Source organism: Corvus brachyrhynchos, unplaced genomic scaffold, assembly GCF_000691975.1.
Source record: "Corvus brachyrhynchos isolate BGI_N302 unplaced genomic scaffold, ASM69197v1 scaffold126, whole genome shotgun sequence".
Classification (NCBI taxonomy): domain Eukaryota; kingdom Metazoa; phylum Chordata; class Aves; order Passeriformes; family Corvidae; genus Corvus; species Corvus brachyrhynchos.
In genome coordinates this window covers 9,085,892-9,104,177 of record NW_008239283.1, presented here as the reverse complement: position 1 = coordinate 9,104,177, position 18,286 = coordinate 9,085,892, and the positions used below count along the sequence as shown (strand labels likewise).

Here is an 18,286-nt window from a genome sequence, read left to right as displayed (position 1 = left end):
AAGACAAAAAGACTGTTAAAAAATTTCTTACAAAGGCAGCAGCAGCATCTAACACACTATACACACAATTACCCAGTGTACAAAAGAAATTTACTGGGAGAGGCAACACCTTTCATGAGGCTGGCTGAGATGCAGGGGAGGGAGTAGAAACAGCCACGGTCCATGAGTCCAAAAACTTCTTTGCTTTCTGTAATGCTATCAGCCAGTTTAATTTAAAAATATTACCTCTCTATAGCCTTTGCTCCTTGTTCTATAGTAGCTTCTTTACAGAGGATCAACAACAAAAAATTTCAGCTCTCCTAAATGCAGCTTCCTGTATCAAATTATTACTTTCTGACAAGGTGATCACCCTTTCAGAGACAGGTGTAACAGATGCCCTCCCAAATTCCATCACTGGGATTTCCAGCTAGCTGTCTGGTGCTTTATATCCTGCTCCACCTGCGCAGGCTGGCATGCACTCCTGTGACAGTCTGTCAACGTAGTCTGATCACACTTTTATTTCAGGCTCATTGAATTTTTCCTGCTGTTTACAGATCCCTCACATTTATCCAGAGATCAGTGTAACTTTACTTGTAATGGAGAGCCCTATTTAACACAATCAGCGAAGAGGAAAACAGATTCTGTTTGCCTTCTCTTTATTTAAGCAGAGAATGGATATAAAGTCTCAAAGTGTTCTTGGTCCTTGTTCTGTCCTTTCCTCATGAAAAAGCCACAGAAATTTGAGCTAGGAAAGCTTACAGGGTCATCGGTTCATCACCTTCCCGGGGCAGGGCTGTTTCCTACAGAATGCTCTTTCCAGTGCTAAGCTTCAATTATCTGTCTCTAGTTAACGGGAAAGAAATGGTAATTAAGAGTAACACAAAGAAAGCCTCCACCAACACTTTTCAACACGTCAGTTCTTAGCCAAATCTGAAGTTTTTTTCTCAGGACCCATGCCAGTGCTATCCTGCATTCAGAGGATGACTTCAAGTTTCAGGCACAATAACGAAGGGAAAAAACCCACCACAGGTAAGAGAAGAGTCTAGACAACTGCACCCACTGGTTACAGATACTCATCTCCTCCCCTCTGTCTCCTCCATAAGCATACAGAGAAATATGAACAGGGAGACACACACTTCTGACCCAAAAAAACCCACTTCACAGAAGGCACACACGCAGGACAAGACAATGGCAAGTAGCCCAGACGGAGTGATTGGGAGCTGTGTTCCTTCTCTGAGCTCTCAAAATATTCATAACATGTTCTGCAAGCTTCTGCTAGACACAGTGACAAGGAGATGCCTAACTTTGAGAAAAAAGGGTAAATTTGTTTGCAAGGGGAAAAGCCTACAAGACAGTTCTACTTCAAACCCTCCACCAGCACCTAGTTTTAAAACAGCTCAGTAGGCAAAGTACAGGTATGTACCTTCAAACGATTGTTTATAGACAAGACACAGAAGGAACCATCAACATAAAACTGGGAAAACACAAACAAAGCTTTTTAGCCACTGGCTCAGCTGAACAAGCTCTGAGCACACCCAAGTGGGTCCAACAGCCATAAAACTGGCTGCTGATGTCTCCTTTACCACGAGCAAGGCTGCAGATTCCTCTCCTCTAGGGCATTCTTGCCCCTTACAAAGGGTCAGCCTGATGCACCACCAGAGGCAGCTCTAGAGCTCTCTGCCAGCCTGATCCCACCCCATGCAAGCCTGGCACAGCTACACACAGATGAGCAGAGCCACTCTGCCACTTGCTAACAAGGAATGGACCCAAAGCCTGACACAGGCTGGCTCCAAGGCAGGCGGGCATGGGGAAGGAGGCAGACAGACATCACTCTCCTCTCACAAGCCTCAAGGCTTCCCTTCACTTCTATCAGGAGGGCATCATAGTAGGACAAGTAGTTAAACCTGACCAGTCTTGGAAACCAGTAATGCAATTCCTTTACATCCTTCCAGAAGGCCAATGGGAGGCCTTGGCATTGCAGGCAGTGCTAGGGGGAAATCAAACTGAAATTCAACACTACACACAGTAACAGGCAGTACTGGAAGACACATTTAGTGATGTGTGTGGGCCACAAATGGGTGAGAAGGGACTGATGTCTACTCCTCTTACACAAAGGCCCCTTAAGATCCCCAGAATTTCCTGGATTTTTCTGCATCTACAAAAAGCTTTTTTTATTTTTTCTTGCATCTTCATCAGTAGGTGACTAAGAAAGGGAAAACTGGCATGTGTCACTCTTCCACCTTAAGAAATACAAAGCCTAAAAGAATATATAAAGAGAAACTGAGATTAGCTTCTGAAACCAATTCTAGAGGCTTTAAAAAAATAAAACTGAACTAACACATCAAACTTAATTGACATGTGATTATCAGCAAGATTGGAAACTGAGAACTCAGCCCTATTTTGAAACCCCTGAGGGCTGGTGGACAGATTCCTACCAACTTCAGCAGTTTCTGAATGAATGAATGAATGACCAGGAACAAAATTCTGCTTCCTTTTGGACTGGTACATCTGCACACTGATTTAGGCCTGTTGGGTGTCAGAGAGAACAATGTGAGAGGAGAAGCTGTTCAGAGTCCCAAAACTGACACTGGTTTTCTCATCCTTTTAAAAATGCTGACGAGCATTTGAACTAACACTGCACTGGATTTGCATTGTGCAAATGGATTTTTAATATATATTATACCAAGTACAGCATGCATATATAGTAGCTAATCCATACAACCAAAACGTGTCTTCTACATTCCCCCAGGAATTTTGTTTGCAAACAAGAGTCTGCACTCACATCCAAGAGTTATTTGCACATAGGACTATGTGTGTGGCTTTATCTCTATCACTCTAACCCAGACAGAAAAACTAATTTCAAGCAGAACTGGAAACAGCATATCAAGGAAGTTATTTAGACTTTTTTGCTGTTATTAAATTCAAGCAAACACCTCCCCTCCCAAAACTTCTTTGTTTTCAAGTGGGTTTGTCTCCATATCTAGCTCAAACTACAGATGTAGCAATCCATATTTCATAACCATTATTTTTCTGCTGCTTCTAAAAGCATTACTGCATCCTAACAACAACAGCACAGCAAATGAACAGATAAAGACTGCCCCAACTAGTTTCCAAAAACCATAAAAGTATTTCCATAAAAAAGCCCTTGATCTAAATATGACATGTGACACATTGCTGTTGGTACAGAAAAGACTTTCAAAGACTCCACATAAATGCTTTGTATTAAGATACCACTTCTGGATTTTTTAGGAGGTTTTAGTTGTATTTTTTAAAGTTATTGTCATTTTCACAACAATGGTTCAGAATCAACCCTGAAATGTCTAACAAATGCCTAAACCTAGAAAGGTTATTTTGGGATTTTTTTTAGAAAAGGAACAACAAAGGAAGATTCTATGATAACATTTGGCTTTACAAGAGGCTTCACCTGGCAGGTTGTTCTGAGCTCTCTGGGTGGATACTGCAGCATCCCCACCCCCAGCACTCAGAACAGTCATAGGCTTTATGACACACTGTGTATTACACTGAAGAAAATGGTTTTCAAAGAGTCTAGAAACATTATATAACAGCTCCACAACTCAGTTTAATCAGTTCCATGCTGTGAATAGGGACACCTACAACCACAAAAGTTATACATGAATGCACTGGGATGATGATGGTCTCTCCAGGAATCAGGTTAAGGCATTTAGGTTACCCAGCACTGGGGTTTTCATCCCATTTGGAGAAAAACATTCCTGAAAGAGCCTCTAGCCCTAGCTGTACCACTGCTAATTGACAAATGGACATGGAAGACACACAGTGATAATTAAAAACATGCTTTATAGATAATCTTTAAAAAACTTTTTATAACTACCATCGGAATGGCTTCCATGCATATCTAGCACTTCTCCAATGTTAGAAAGACCTGACTCTGCACCACGATTTTCCATGAGAAGCACTTGATCCTTACTGGAAACCATCAGGCTGTGGTTGTCTCTGGGTTTTACACGAGATCTCCCTCCAAGGCAGAGGGCTCAGTGAACAACAGTCCACTTTGCCCTACACAAACAAACACAGCCAAATCAACTCAGCACTTGCAAAGGGATGGACCAAGAGGAGTAAGAAACCTGCTACCTGAGCAGTTCCATGTAAGGTTCCACTGTCAGTCATCACTTTGAATCAAGCCTTGCCCTTAAGGACAGGGGAGAGCTTTAAGGCAGAGAAGAAAACAGGAATGGTGATTTCTTTAAACTTGTGTTGCTCCCAAAGCCTTTGATAATGCACTCAAGGTGTCCACCTGAGCCTAAGTCATCGGAAAACTGTAACAAACCCCATTTTATTGCCTTTCTGGTGAATATTAAAAATTGTGCCAATGACTGCAAACTGCTGATTTTGTTTTAAACCTGCCAGTTTCAGGTCAAACTAGCATTTGTGCTCGCCCCTTTGGAGAAAGGCTTGTCTGAAGGGCTTGACTTTATGCTTGCTTTGAAAAAAGGTAGCAGAAATGCTTTGAACCATTCTTCTTGACTGAAAGTCAGCATTATGCACCCTTTTTAAATATTCCTTGAAAAGCCATTTCATGATAAAATAATCAGAAACTTTTCTAAGGTTTCCCTCTAATTAGGTATAACAAACATGGCACAAGTGCCACCTCCCTAGCACTAGCTGTGAACATCAAGACTATAAAGGTTTCTCTCTTTTGAGCTTTCTGTGCATAAAGCCCTTAATGCAGTTCAAGAGATCCCCATACATGAAGGGTCTGGGCAGTCAAGGCACACCTGTGCACTGCATGAAGACCTGCACAAACCTCACTGGCATACAGACTCACCTACCCTTCCATAAGGAAGTGCATTTCAACAGCATTTGCCAACTGGGATGTCACACTTAAAACCAAAGGGCTGATACTCAGCTCTTAGTTGGCATTCTTGCCACTGGCATCACCTACTCCATCTTGCTCCTTTGTTTGAGCTGCCTGACTCCAAACCAAACCACTGAGGAGAGCCAAGGGCAAAGCAGATGGGAACTGCCAAGTCCACACAATGCTGGCTCCAAGCTGAGGGGAATGAGCAGAATTTTACAATGTAGATACAGAAAGCCATGATGGGAACCAGACTGCAGATTTAATGTCAAGCTGAACCACACAAAAAGACACAGGAATTTTCTCTTAAATTACTTACTGGTGACCTGCAAAAAACCAAAACAAACCACAGGGGCAAAAGCGTAGATGACGTTTCTGCTCTATGTTCTGTTTCCTTCTGTTTCCAGAGCAAGAGGATGTTTTTCTCTTCCCCCACCCTCTTAATTTTTACACTGATGTCAAGAATACAAAGTTTTGTCTTCCCTGTAGTTCCTGACTCAACCTGCAAGATCACAGAGTTGGCAGAAGACCTTACTCAGCTTCATCATTCAGTGTAGGACACAGTGAACCCTGAATAAAGGGTTTTTTTCCCTGACCTATCTCAAAGGAAAACAAAGATGAAGAGTTTCAAACAGTGATTAAGCTCATTCTTGAAGTACTCTGGCTATAGTGTACTGTGTAGTTTTAATTCTCCTTGATCTTCCTTCTCAAAAAAGAGAGAATCATATGGCAAAAAGAAGATATAAGACTTGGTATTTAAGACTTAGGGGATAGCAAACTCACTTTCTGAAAGTTCATCTTAATCTTCCCTGCCCCAAGCAACTTGCTGGCTCTCATCACAGATTTTTACCAAATCCAATCTGCTCCTAATGTAACTGAATCGAAAACAATAACCAAATAAAACACCCACCCTTTTGCATCATGACAATAAAGTATTTAATAAACTAAAAATAGAGGTATTCCACAGGGCAGCTGTTGTAACAGGCCTCTCCAAACATTATTATAGCCAAGGAGAGGATTGAAAGCTGCATATGGTATTTCATATAAAACTCTAAACCTTCAACATTTCAAATGTAGGCCAAAATAGATAGGTTTGAGAACTAAGAAGAAATAAAGAAAGAAGAGAAAAGGTCAACCATTAAAACAAACAAACAAAAGCTCTGTTATTACAATAACTTGGAATTTTCATCTAACTCAGTACTGATTCAGAAATACAGGTTTCAGGCCAACTTCATACTCCTTATCACTGACAGATCACAAAGCACAAATACTTCCTTCTCAAGATGCAGAGGTCAGTTCATCTCTTAACACTTAAGTACCATTTCCAAAAATGGTAGAGACCTTTCCCCCTAAATAATAATGCATCACTAATAGTAAGGAAAATAACACAGATGTCACAACAGCACAGTGGCACTTCTCAGACCACCACAGCCAAATACAAGCAGCTATCAAAGATACGAGCACAGTCCCACAGGACAGTAATAGATCCCTTGAAAAGAGACTTGCACTGGGAAAAAAAAGGCTTTGCTGGAGAGTGTGGTATCTTCATTCCGTGTAGAAAACATTCTTGTTTTCAACTCCTGTCTACCTCAGAAAAAGTGACTTCCCAGTGATCTTTTTTTTGCTGAAGAAATAAGAAATAAAGAACAAGTTTTGACAATGAGCCAGAAAAACAGACTGGGATCCTTCCCAAACTAGTAGGCTCAGTGTTCTAGTAAAAAAAGTCTTCCCTCCAACTGTCTTTGGTGTAAGCCTTCTCACTCAGACAGTTAACAACAAAAAGAGAGAGCTCAGGTTTAAAGAGGTTGACTGAATATTCCTTCCCTAGAGATCATTGTTTACTGTCCTCATTTTTCTGCCATGTGATCATCTCATTCAATTCTCTCACTGCCCAGTCTCTTCCCGAAAGCATTTGGCAGTTGTGGCCTGAGCTTTGGATGGAAAAACACAGAAAACCTTTACACATCAAGGAGAAAAGAAATCACAAGCCTTGCGTTGTTTGGGAGTTTTTTGGTTATTGTTGGGGTTTTTTTTAGTCTGTACATGGGTCACCTTCAACCAGAAGCAGTGCTTTAAATAAAGAAAACCCACATAACAACTTAGTGACCAGAGTCATAAAAGCAGACTAATGGTTATTAGCAGGGAGGAGCTCAAAGAGAAAGTGAAGAATACCCCATGGCATCAAAATGAGCAGGACAACCATGCAACACTTCATGCAGGTCACCAGTGAACATGGATGAGAACCAGGTAACACTTTGAGAACAGAGACCAGGTAGGGTAGTACGACTGTGGACACACCTCAGTTACACAGAGAGACTGCTTACCCTCGGTTTTACTGGTAGTACCATCTTTAGGCAAATTAAAGAAAAATAAGGAAAGGGTTAATAGGGAAAAATCAGCAACATCAACAGAAGTGGGCACTATATATTAGCTACATAAATATGCAAAAAAAATTAATACAATTAAAGAAATGAAAGAAGTTTGACCAAGCAGCAAATCAAACCTTGATGTATCAGAAGAAAACACTTGCAGGATTTCTCTCCTGCAACAACCAACCTTTGCCCAACTCCATTTTCGTTGTTTGCCTCACCACTTCTCTCATGGGAACGTGCAGGTGATAAATGTCCCTACTAGCTAAAAAGGAAGCAGGATCCTTCAGGAGCAGCCATGTTTGCATCACTGAGCACAAATTTGCTGCTTTTTTCCTACAGCCTGGCTTAAGAACACGACTGACACTGGATCCAGTCTCTCAGCTTCAAGGACCAAGTAAGTTTTTAGTAGATACTTCCTCCCTCTTCATTCTTCCTTGTGACATAAGACTGTCTGAAGCCAGTTTAGCCACTGAAGCCAGAGTGCAGCACAACTCAAAAGTGGCTGCATCTGTAAGCCCACTATCAACTTCACATTCCATAATTACACTTCCACTGCAATGTACCTACATCTTGAACCAAGTATGAACAATTTAAATCAGGATAAGAATTCAACTTCTGCACTGAATACAACCAACATATCTAAGTCAAGGTAAAATATTTCAGATATGAAAGAAACCTGTCCAAAAAAGGAATCCATAAAAACCATCCCTACGTAATTCACCACTTACATTTTAACAGATTAAAGAGCAAATGCCCTACATTAAGAAGAAGAAACTCCTCAAGTGACTCAGAGAAGACCATATACACAGATTAAATCAAGACCACAGACCCTTGAGTTTCTTCCCTGTTGTAAGGGTAAATCGATAACAAGTCTGGAATTAGATTAGTGTGAAACCAGCAGAATGAGAAATGAGCTCAGATGATCAGCTCTGCTCACAACCAAGATGAAGCTCAGCAAATACGGTGTCAATCACTGTCTTGCATTTCCTCCTCTGTGACTCCTTTGATGGCAACTCCAGGAGAGAAAGATGCAATGCAAAGTCTGTTTTAAGAAACCCTGAGACATCTGAAGGTGATATACAATGCTCTGAGGGAATAATGTGACATGTGGCTATAATCCAAAGAGTCAGCATAAAGAACAGATACTTATATCCTGCCTGGTGACATGGCAAAGCCAACCTCCTTTTTGCTTCTATGTCTTTCTCTTTTGTGAAACAGAAAGGGAGCAAACTCAACTAAGATGTACTATTCAAAGCATAAAACACTTAATGGAAAACCAGTTTCAGGAAAGGAGGGAAGGAAAAGAAGGAAAAGAGACAGGGAAACATGTCAAAAGGAATTGAGTAGCATTGTCCTCAGCAATGTCCCAGAACCACAGTATGTTCTGCTCTTCCCCAGAAAGACGAGTGAGACGCAGATTATTACACAATTCAAAAATGTTGCTTCAAGTCAGTTCTGTTGTATTTTTTTTCCTTAATCCCAAAGGGCAAGAGATCACACACCGATCCTGGAGAGCTGGTAACTATCTCAGAGGTACATTCTTGTAGGCAGAGTTTATTATTCCAATAAAACTGGGAGGCACTTTCTGCTACTAAAGAACTCTAACTGCAAGAGTAGAACATGTAGATTTACCTAGTGATGCGTATGACCCTGGGGGCAAGGCTGCAGCAGAACTGAAGGGGGTGGATGCTCCAGAAGACGTCACTTTTGACTTGGCACTAGCTGCTGCATTCACATCGACGTCACTGCGGGATCGCTGCAGAGATCCTGGTGTTGACACAGATTTTGTACTTACTGTAGATGCTGCAGATGGGAGTGGGAGATCCAGAATAAAGAAGATTAATTTTTTGAGCTGTGTGCTTCAAAGAGCCTGACAAGCAGTTTAAAGTACTATTTTTAACACTCACTGCTGGCACTGAAATACCTCAACTAAGAATGCTTTATCAGGGCAATGTGGGCTTCCCCACACTGCCTGCAAAGATATTTCATCAATGTTGCCCTGATGCTACTTCTAAGAACTTTATCAGACACAAGCCCAAATGATAAGATCAAAAAGGCTGTCAGGCCAGTAAAAAGAAATTTCTAACAGAATCTAAATGGGAAAGTTCAACCACAGTAGCCATCACTGGCTTGTGAGATTTGCTGGTCAAAACAGACCTGCAGGTCCTTCAGTCCAGGCTCTAATAACTTCCTTCCCAACACCTCATCTTCTCATGAGGATCGTTGTTCCCATCACTTGTTGATGCTCACCCTCTTAAGCATGAAGCTTGGCTACTCGGCTGCAAGCAAACATGCATTTGTGTGCACAGTCAAGTAGGTTACACAGCAACATGTCCTTGAATCAAAGGTCTCAACAGGTTGTAGTTACAGACAAACCAGCCAGAACCCAACCTTGGCCAGGTGTAAAAGGCAGCTTATCTTCTACTAATAAAGTTTTGTTTGTTACATTCTATATTAAAATGTATTATTTAGATTATTGTATGCATTTACTTAGGACAGAAAAGCTAAATATTCCATCTGACAAAAAAAACCAGATTAGCAATGAGATGGAATTTAACACTGTAGGACTTGCGTGCAGACACCTCCAGTAAGTGATGAAACCACGGAGTATAAATAACAAAAAACTGTAAAACTGAAGGCACTATTAGACTATGTAGCTGCATGTCTTAGCATCAGCAGCAGTTTATTCAAACTATTACAAACCTAAACATACCTTGGCGACAATTTTCAAGGCTTTTTTTGCTTCCCTTCAGGTGTAAGAAATTACTGATTTACTAACTTCTTTTAAAAGCATTATTTTATCAGCAGCTGATGCACAGAATACGGTGTAAAACCCAAAAGTAATTAAAATTTCTACATCCTGAGCTGCCATTTTAGGGAGCAGTAAACTGTGATCAAAGTTGGTTTTTGCATATCACAATGCCACACTTCCTTGGCAACACCTGAGCACATTTTTCAGCTCCTGTTCTCACCTCTAGATGTTGTACTTCCAGTAGGACTTCTTTTGGCAGACAGTGGACGGCTGGAAGTCAAAACAAACATTTATTAGAACAAAAGTTATATTCCACAGTCATCAAGAGCAGTACAATTCTGTTCCCTCAGTACACAATTAAGTTAATAGGAAATTATTTATATGCAGGAATAAACTACCAATGCTTGTTGTTTAAGAATAAATACAGCACCACCATGAAATTATTTATAAAAGTATTAAGAAATAAATTAGTATTTTCATTATTTGTGCAAAAAGAGATTTTTAAGAACACTTTTTGTGGATTTAAAAAGTTATACCAGTAAGTTATGGATATTTTTCATATAGGTCTTACACATAAATCACAGACATTTGGAGTCTAAGTTGACTGCGTATCTGAGAGTAGCTAAAATACATACATTCAGCAGAAGAGTTACATACTGACTTTGTACTTACAACTCAAGTTTAATTTAGTCATTTTTTTTCTTTTGTCTGGAAAGAGACAGACTTACACCTCTAGGATTAATGCTAAACGCAGAACTTCAATCTAAGCACTGTTTTAGGCACTTGAAAAGCACAACTAACAGTATCTGCTGAGCACAAATAGCTTCCTAGAAAATTATTTATGGAGTCAAGATAACGATTGTATTTTAAAGCCAGTACAGGGTTTTGCTGGCATTTATTTTCATGCAGTGTTAGGTAAAAAAAAAACAAAACATATATATATTTTGGAGTAACCAAGTGTAGAGTCCAAGTAATGACCAGATGAGACAAAGCAGTGTGATGGCCCCCTTCAATTCAATGGGGCTGTCTGTCAGCAGTTGTGTAAATGGAGAGGTAGTGACACAGAAAGCCTTACTTGAGACTCTCCTGGGAGCTGGAGGAGGAGCGATCTGACTGTGGCAAGGACACGATGCTGTCAGAGTTCTTCAAATGCGACTGCAGGGCCTTCTGGTAGGAAGACTCCAAGGTGTGGTACAAATGCTCTGCCTCTCGGCTGAAGTGACTGTGGAAACCCCAGTAGCACCTGGAAACAAGGCACAGCACTGTGAACACGCCCTTGTCGTATTTTAGGGGGCTGTGGCACAAAGGCACAGCCAGAGCCCTTCTCACTATCACCATTAGTGGGCTTGTCAGACCAGTCATTTCAGCCACCTACTGCCCTGCACCATTTAAGACAAACCACTTCTTCAACCATTGTATTGCTCAAACAGCTGCGCAAAAAGACAAACCAAATGAAAGAACGATTTGGTGCATTTATTGTAAAAGCACAAGTAGCTAACAAAGCTTTATTAGGGAAGAAACCCTCATCCCTCCAGCTGTCTACTGTAGACAGGAGACTGCAGGCCCACCAGACTGACACTAGTTTGGGACGGGGTGTGCAGTAGCTACTTCAAAAACATGCCAAAGGCAGAATGCATGGGCCTGATTCAGGAAAGCACCAGCTGCTGTTTTCTTCCTTAAGTTTGCAGCATTCTTGGAGAGCTGCTTGTTAGAGACAAGCCTCTGTACTGAGCTGAGGCTTTTGAGTGTCTTTTTTGGTTGGAAAGAGATGCTCACATGGACTTCAAATCAGTGCCATGTTGAAAATAAAAGAGTATTTTAAGATGAGGGAAGAATTCCTCTACGGTCCAAACCTCCTGGCTGATGGCTAAACACCATTCACTCTCAGCACAAAGGAGATGAAGACTCTCAGTACTTTTCAGGGGGCAACTAATGGGCAGTTTAAGAGCAAGATCATTAGCTCAAATGAGTCAAGAGCTGTTTGTGTGTGACAGCCAGTCCTCAGAGAAGCCACATGCATTCTCACATCACAAGAAGAAAACAAATTTCTGTCTCATAATCAGCCACACTGCTATTTAATAAACATGGAAAGAGAGAATTAAGCATGCTCTCTGAAGTCCCATGCCATTCTCCTTGCTGTCTATTCAGCTTAACAAGTCACCTGCTGTGAAGTCTCAGTGACTACTGTAATTTTCAGTGATGGACATGCTGCCTGCCTTTCAAAAGGATTTAAGCAGTCCTACTGTGAAACACCATTGCTTATAACACAGCATTTAGATTAATAAAATTTATTGTTCATTGTTTTCATGTTTAACATCATTCTCTTTCTGCAGAAAAATGTTCCTGTAGTGTTCTGTTCAGAAGAGCATGATCCTGGTATACCAGCATACTACCATAAGTATGATCATATTAATGGAAATGCATAAGACTTTCAACAGAATAAAATCAACTGCAAATATTAAAATTTCTTATAGATAAACACAAAAAAAATTTCAATGTCATAAAATACTGCCTTAATTTAGGATACCATTTAGCAGTGTACTAGCACAAGGACTTTTATTTCAAGAGTAGCAAATAACAATAGAACAGACTCTTTCAGCTGGATAGGACCTGCAAGGAACATCTAGTCCAGCTGCCTGACCAATCCAGAGCTGATCACAAGTCAAAGCCTGTTGTTAAGGCCATTGTTCAAATTCCCCTGAAACACTGACAGGTTCAGGGCATTGACCACCTTTCCAGGAATCCTGTTCTGGTGTTTGACCACCCTCTTGGCAGAGAAATGCTTCCTGACATCCAGTCAGAACTTCCCTGACAGAGTTTTAAAGCATTCCCATATGTCTACCACTGGATCGCAGGAAGAAAGGATCAGCACCTCCCTCTCTGTTTCCCCTCCTCAGGAAACTGTAGAGAATGGTCAGCCCTTGGCCCCTCTTTTTTCCACCAACGGAGAAGTTAGGAGAATGTATCTTGTCTGGATTTTTGTCTCAACCTATGACACCATACAACAGTACTGACTCACAAAACAGGGAAAAAGAAGGGGAGGAAGAAGAGACACCAACAACAGCTTCCACTTACTTTCTTGCCTCTATCCTGGCTTCAGAGTCTGCATCATGAATTCCCTTCTTTATTGTTTCAGCTAACACTGATATGTGTCTGAAAAAAGAAAGAAAATATTATCCAGCAGTTCAGAAAGATGTGCCACGGTTGTAAACAAATGACTAATTTGATTTTGCCTTGGTGTCTGAGAACAAACAGTTCACCACATCCTTTCATTATCATCAAGGATCCTTTATGACCTTTATTTATTTATTCTTACAAATCAGTTTTATTTCACCCACACTGCTGTCTAGGAAACAGCAAGCAGCATTCTTCATAGGTCTGTACTTAGCTATCCAAACTGCCTGGATTTAAGAACACTCTCCTAAGCATTAAATAATATGGTGCAGTCTAGGGGTACAGAAATTGTGTCCCAGTCTCTCCTCGCACAATTACTTTAACTGGTCATTAGTGTGAAGTAATGTAGAAGCCTCAGAAGCTCCTGATAAGACACAGCAGACTTCACCTCATCATCTCACTTCAGGATGCAAAAGGAAAAACAAAATTGTTAAACAAAAATTATTGAGTTCAGGGATTTACTCAGCCACGTTTTCCAAGGCTAGCATAGGAGACACACTGACCAAACTCTGACAGAACTACAGAACAAATGGTGTATGTGCACACACGCTTTTTTTGGTGGCAAAAATACCTCTGCTATAGCTACATAATATAATTTTGTGTCCTAAATGATCCTTTCTCCAGAATTAACCTGCCCAGATAAGTAGGAGAGAACAAACTCACCTGTATTCAGAACTTACCTTTCTAAGGAGTGTGTTTGCCACTCCTGCAATAGCAAGTCTAAAAACTCAAAGCAGCGCCTGAGAAGAGAGAAATGCTAGGTTTAAGTTAACGGGGGCACACTGGCTTTGCCATACCTGACTCGTGAACAACAGCCATCTTTGGTTAGGAAGCTTTTTGGGACATCAAAATTCAGTGTTGACCCCAATAAAAATGCTCTAACAACATCTTTAATAAACAGTCTGAAGTATTAACTGGAAGCAGCTCACTATACAGAAGCCTGAAGAGATGGATTGATATGAAACAATCCCAGAAGCTTCCTTTTTTATCAAACAAGATATAGGCCCAGAAGATTCACACCGATACTCTGTCCCTGTTAGTCCAGGCTTCACACAGAAACCTCACAGTTAGCTTCATGTGGGGACAGACCTTGACCTTTCCAACTTTAATCTCCCTTCCTCACTTCAAGAATCTTAAGGTACAAGTGTGCTGAAATGTGTTTAAGGTTTGTCACCAAATGCAGCAACCACAAAGCCCTTCCTTTTGTCTAACTCAAAGAGAACCAGTTAATGTATATGGAGGAGGCAAGTGTCTCCCAGTGAGGTAGTGGGCTGAAGCACTTAGATTTTAAGTGCAGACAGGACCATTAGACCATGCAGTCCAACTTCCCTTCCAGATGATGCTTTCACATAAGACTGATGTATTGGTTCTAAGAAAACAAGTCACTGTAACAGGTAGCAGTGGGGAATAGGAACGTGTCTGCAAAAATGCCAAAATAATATGTTGTTATAACAATATGTAAGGACGAGGATTAGTAATTTAAAAGCCTTTGTGGAAAAAAGCCTTTTCCTCTTTGCAGTAATGCAGTTTATACAGAATAGCTGACTTTGAATTTGAACTCAAATCATGGAGGAGAATGACATTCATGTTATAATAAGTAAGTGTGTGTTTCAACCCTTCTCACGAATAAGAAAAAATACATTCACATTTTCAGAAAGCACACATGAACCTATTTACTAGTAAAAACCAGTAAAGACAAACTGAATTCTCACCTTCTAACTGCAACAGACTTGGAGGTACAATTACTGGTTATGATGGGTATTAACCGAGGGATGTGCGTGTGCTGGAAGGAAACAAACAAGAACAGGAAGAAATCTTTACACAACAATTCCATAGAATGAAAGACCATCTCCTTCAGCCACCTGAGCTCAGTATGCAGATCCTTACTGTTGTTCAATTCTTAAAAACAGAACTGCTAGATAAAGGAACACTAACAGATATGGACAGTATTTTACGATTTATCAGCTAAAATACTTAACAGATACTTGATTTTCTTCTATAATGACACTTTCTAGTGAGTCAAGGAGCTGAAGTCACTGCAGGAGGATCTAAACTGCCAGTGGAGACACCCTGAGAGACATCAGGCTACCTACAGCTTACCCAATGAATCACTAGGCAGATGTCACCACCAGGAACTAATAGTTTTGGGAAACATGGACAGTCTGTGAGGTATTTTAGAGCATAATTAAGAAGATGAGTCTGTGCTGCAAGGCTGGTCTAAAACCCTTTCAAAGAAAAACGTTTGCTCAGCTCTTAGACAGATGGAAATATCTTGCCCTGCAAAAAGAAACATTTCTCCTACTATTTTGGCAGAACTTAACGAGCATCATCTGCACAAGGCTGCACAACATCTGGGACAGCCGAGCCCAGCACTATCAGAAAAGTAGATTAGGCACTTAATCTAATTTTCATTGCAGCAGCACTCATTTTTCATCAGAAACACTGCAGTATTTGGAAATTATAACACTGTTCTCTTCTGATGTATACTTACTCGAATGATTAATCTAACTGCTACAACACCAGAAGTGGCCATGACTTTGGCACTATTTGGAATTAGATTAAAAATTGTTGGCATGATGGCTTCTGCCCCATGGTCAAACTTGTTTCCCAGAACTGATGACAGATGTCTGAAAAACAGAATGAAGTCATGCTGGTAAGTGAGCTGAAGATTAAGCAAGTCAGACTTGTACAGAACATCTGACATAAGCACATCTGACATCTCAATCTTTGCAACTGTCTCCTCCTCTCCAACTCCAAAGGACAGATAACACCATGTTTCAAAAAACAGTTCCTTTCCTTTCATTTCAAACTTTTGTTCTATACTCATCTGAACCGTGAGGAACAGTAAGGTCAGCATAAAATAAAGTAACTAGCACAGCTAAAAATTGATTATCACACAAATGGGATCAAGTTGATAGAGTATTTTTTGTTAGTTTATATTTCAACTTCTCTGAAGCTCCTTATTTTGCCTAAATATGCACAAACTTTAAAAAAAAAAAGTCAGACTGTAGCACCCTTTTTCTTGAGGTATTTCACAAAGGATAGATCATCAGAAATAAAAACTAGCTCCATCCAAACTACAACAAAACAAACATTTTCAGCTTTATTGTTCAATGTTGCCCTACTTGTGCATGAAGGCATGGCTTGCTCATTCATTCTGTGTATCCCACACCAGCATTGTTTAGTTCTCAGGACACAGCTCGGCACAATTACAATTAGTGGCCTACATGGATGGGGTTTGAAAGAGATGCAGAAAAATCATGTTCTACCTTTACCTATATAGCACTAGCAGCACAAGCTGCATCCCAATTGTGTTTTAACCAGTGCCTGTTCCTTTTCTTCTGTACCACATTTCAAGCACATGTAGAAAATAAACTTACCCCAATGTGATACAAGCCTCTCGTACGACTTGAGACCGCAGGTCTTTAGCAGATAATTTAAATGCTCCATCCAAAAGTCTTAAGTGTTGGAAGAAGTTATCATATTCTGCAGCTCCAGCCAAAAGTAAGGAGCGGATCTTTTTCAACTGTTAGGAGCATAAAGAAATCAGTGACTGTTAATGAGCAGTAAATATACGGACAGTTATGTTCAGGACCAAAACCTGGTTCCAGGTTACTTGTGCAATTATTCCTCAAAACACATTGAGGAACTTGATTCTTGATGTCCAATTTTATTATTTCCTATCTTATATTCAACCCATAGTTAGTTAGCATACTGAGTACAATAAGCTAAACACCCTAACTTACAGAAATCCAGAAGTGTTGCATTCAGCTACTCAAACTGTATCGTTAATAACCCAAACATTATTTTTTAAACCAAAAGGTACCTTAAACATTCCCCTTTGTTCCCCTATTTACAACAGCTTGTAAATATTTAGTAATCTTTATTACAGCTTGTAATGTTTAGGTAATCTCACAGCTGACTCTTGTGTTTAAAAGATACCTAGGCTTAAAGGGCATGGTTCACATTCAGGCCTGAGTAATACTGACGTATATCCAGAATGTGTCCATTGACTTCATTAAAACAGTTATCTGGCTCTAACAGAAGTGGAACCTTGACCCCAACAAAATGGGAAATTTCCTATTCATATTACAGGAACCACCATCTCATCCTACAGAAAATCCTCTGACACCTTCACAGGCCCTCCCGTGCACCAATGTATCTGCATATGGCCTCAATTTCATCCCCCTGGTACTCAGTACAGAAATAAAATTAAACAGAAGCAAGCTGAATCAGCCCAGTCTGCCACTCAGATCTGTAATACAGGGTTTGACAGACATGGCAAAGCTACAACACCAGTGATGAAAGTCTACTGTGTAGACAAGACCATGCATCTATTTATATCAGGAAAACACAGCTCACCTCAGTAAATAAAACTCGGTCTTGACATGCATATAACATCCAATTTTCCACTTTCACACTTCCCACAGTCATTTATTTATTCAAAACTTAAGTGTGTAAATTCTTGCTGAATTATTTTACACCTCCTTTTGCAGAAGTATAAGTAAGTTCTCTGTAAGCAAAGTAATTTTCTGCCTTATCAGGTAAGTTTTAAGATATTCTGAATAAGACTTGACATTTTGATTTTAGCACCTGTTAGCAAATTTCTAGCTTTGCATCTGGATTTGCTGCATGACTTCTAGTTCAACCTGATGCTGTCTCAACAGACTCTTGTATATTAAATAGTAATTTCCCTCACAAATGTGGCTTAAATTCACTCTCACAAATTTCCCTCAAGTTTGGGGGAACATAACAGGTGCTCACCACTAAAACTACATTCCAGCCTTAGTCTGAGGTTCTCTCAGTACCCTCAGTGGGGTTAAGCTCAGCATAGAAAAAGCTTATATTAATAGAGATCCTATCTAAATTCATTACTTACCGCAGAAACTCTCTGTTCCCAGTCATGTTTATCATCTGATAGGATCTCTCTGATCTTGTTTATGGATTCCTCAAGATCCCGGCTGGAATAAATCTACAGATTGAAATACAGAGTAGCACTGTAATGCAGGATTTACTCCATAAAATCAGATCACTTCCCAACTACATTCTGTCCTTTGCTCCTCAATGCTTAAACATCATGTGCTAGCCTTGGACACAACTGGCTTTGCATAATGCACAGAATTTACACCCACTGCCTGCAACCAAAAATTTAAAAATTATCACAGAACGATTAAA

The 18,286-nt window shown here is 40.2% G+C and overlaps 1 protein-coding gene across 1 annotated transcript in view; it reads right to left on the bottom strand.

Moving 5' to 3' along the window:
- The window catches only part of CLASP1 (cytoplasmic linker associated protein 1), a 162,229-nt gene that overhangs the window by 71,914 nt on the left and 72,029 nt on the right, over positions 1-18,286 (bottom strand). Inside the window, exons 10-19 of the mRNA XM_008638298.2 lie at positions 17,991-18,083; positions 16,492-16,637; positions 15,603-15,738; positions 14,824-14,894; positions 13,792-13,851; positions 13,013-13,090; positions 11,013-11,180; positions 10,158-10,207; positions 8,818-8,988; positions 7,112-7,161 (exon numbers count right to left, since the gene is read on the bottom strand). Of these exons, the coding sequence (XP_008636520.1) occupies positions 7,112-7,161; positions 8,818-8,988; positions 10,158-10,207; positions 11,013-11,180; positions 13,013-13,090; positions 13,792-13,851; positions 14,824-14,894; positions 15,603-15,738; positions 16,492-16,637; positions 17,991-18,083 (1,023 nt within the window). The remainder of the gene's footprint in view (positions 1-7,111; positions 7,162-8,817; positions 8,989-10,157; positions 10,208-11,012; positions 11,181-13,012; positions 13,091-13,791; positions 13,852-14,823; positions 14,895-15,602; positions 15,739-16,491; positions 16,638-17,990; positions 18,084-18,286) is intronic.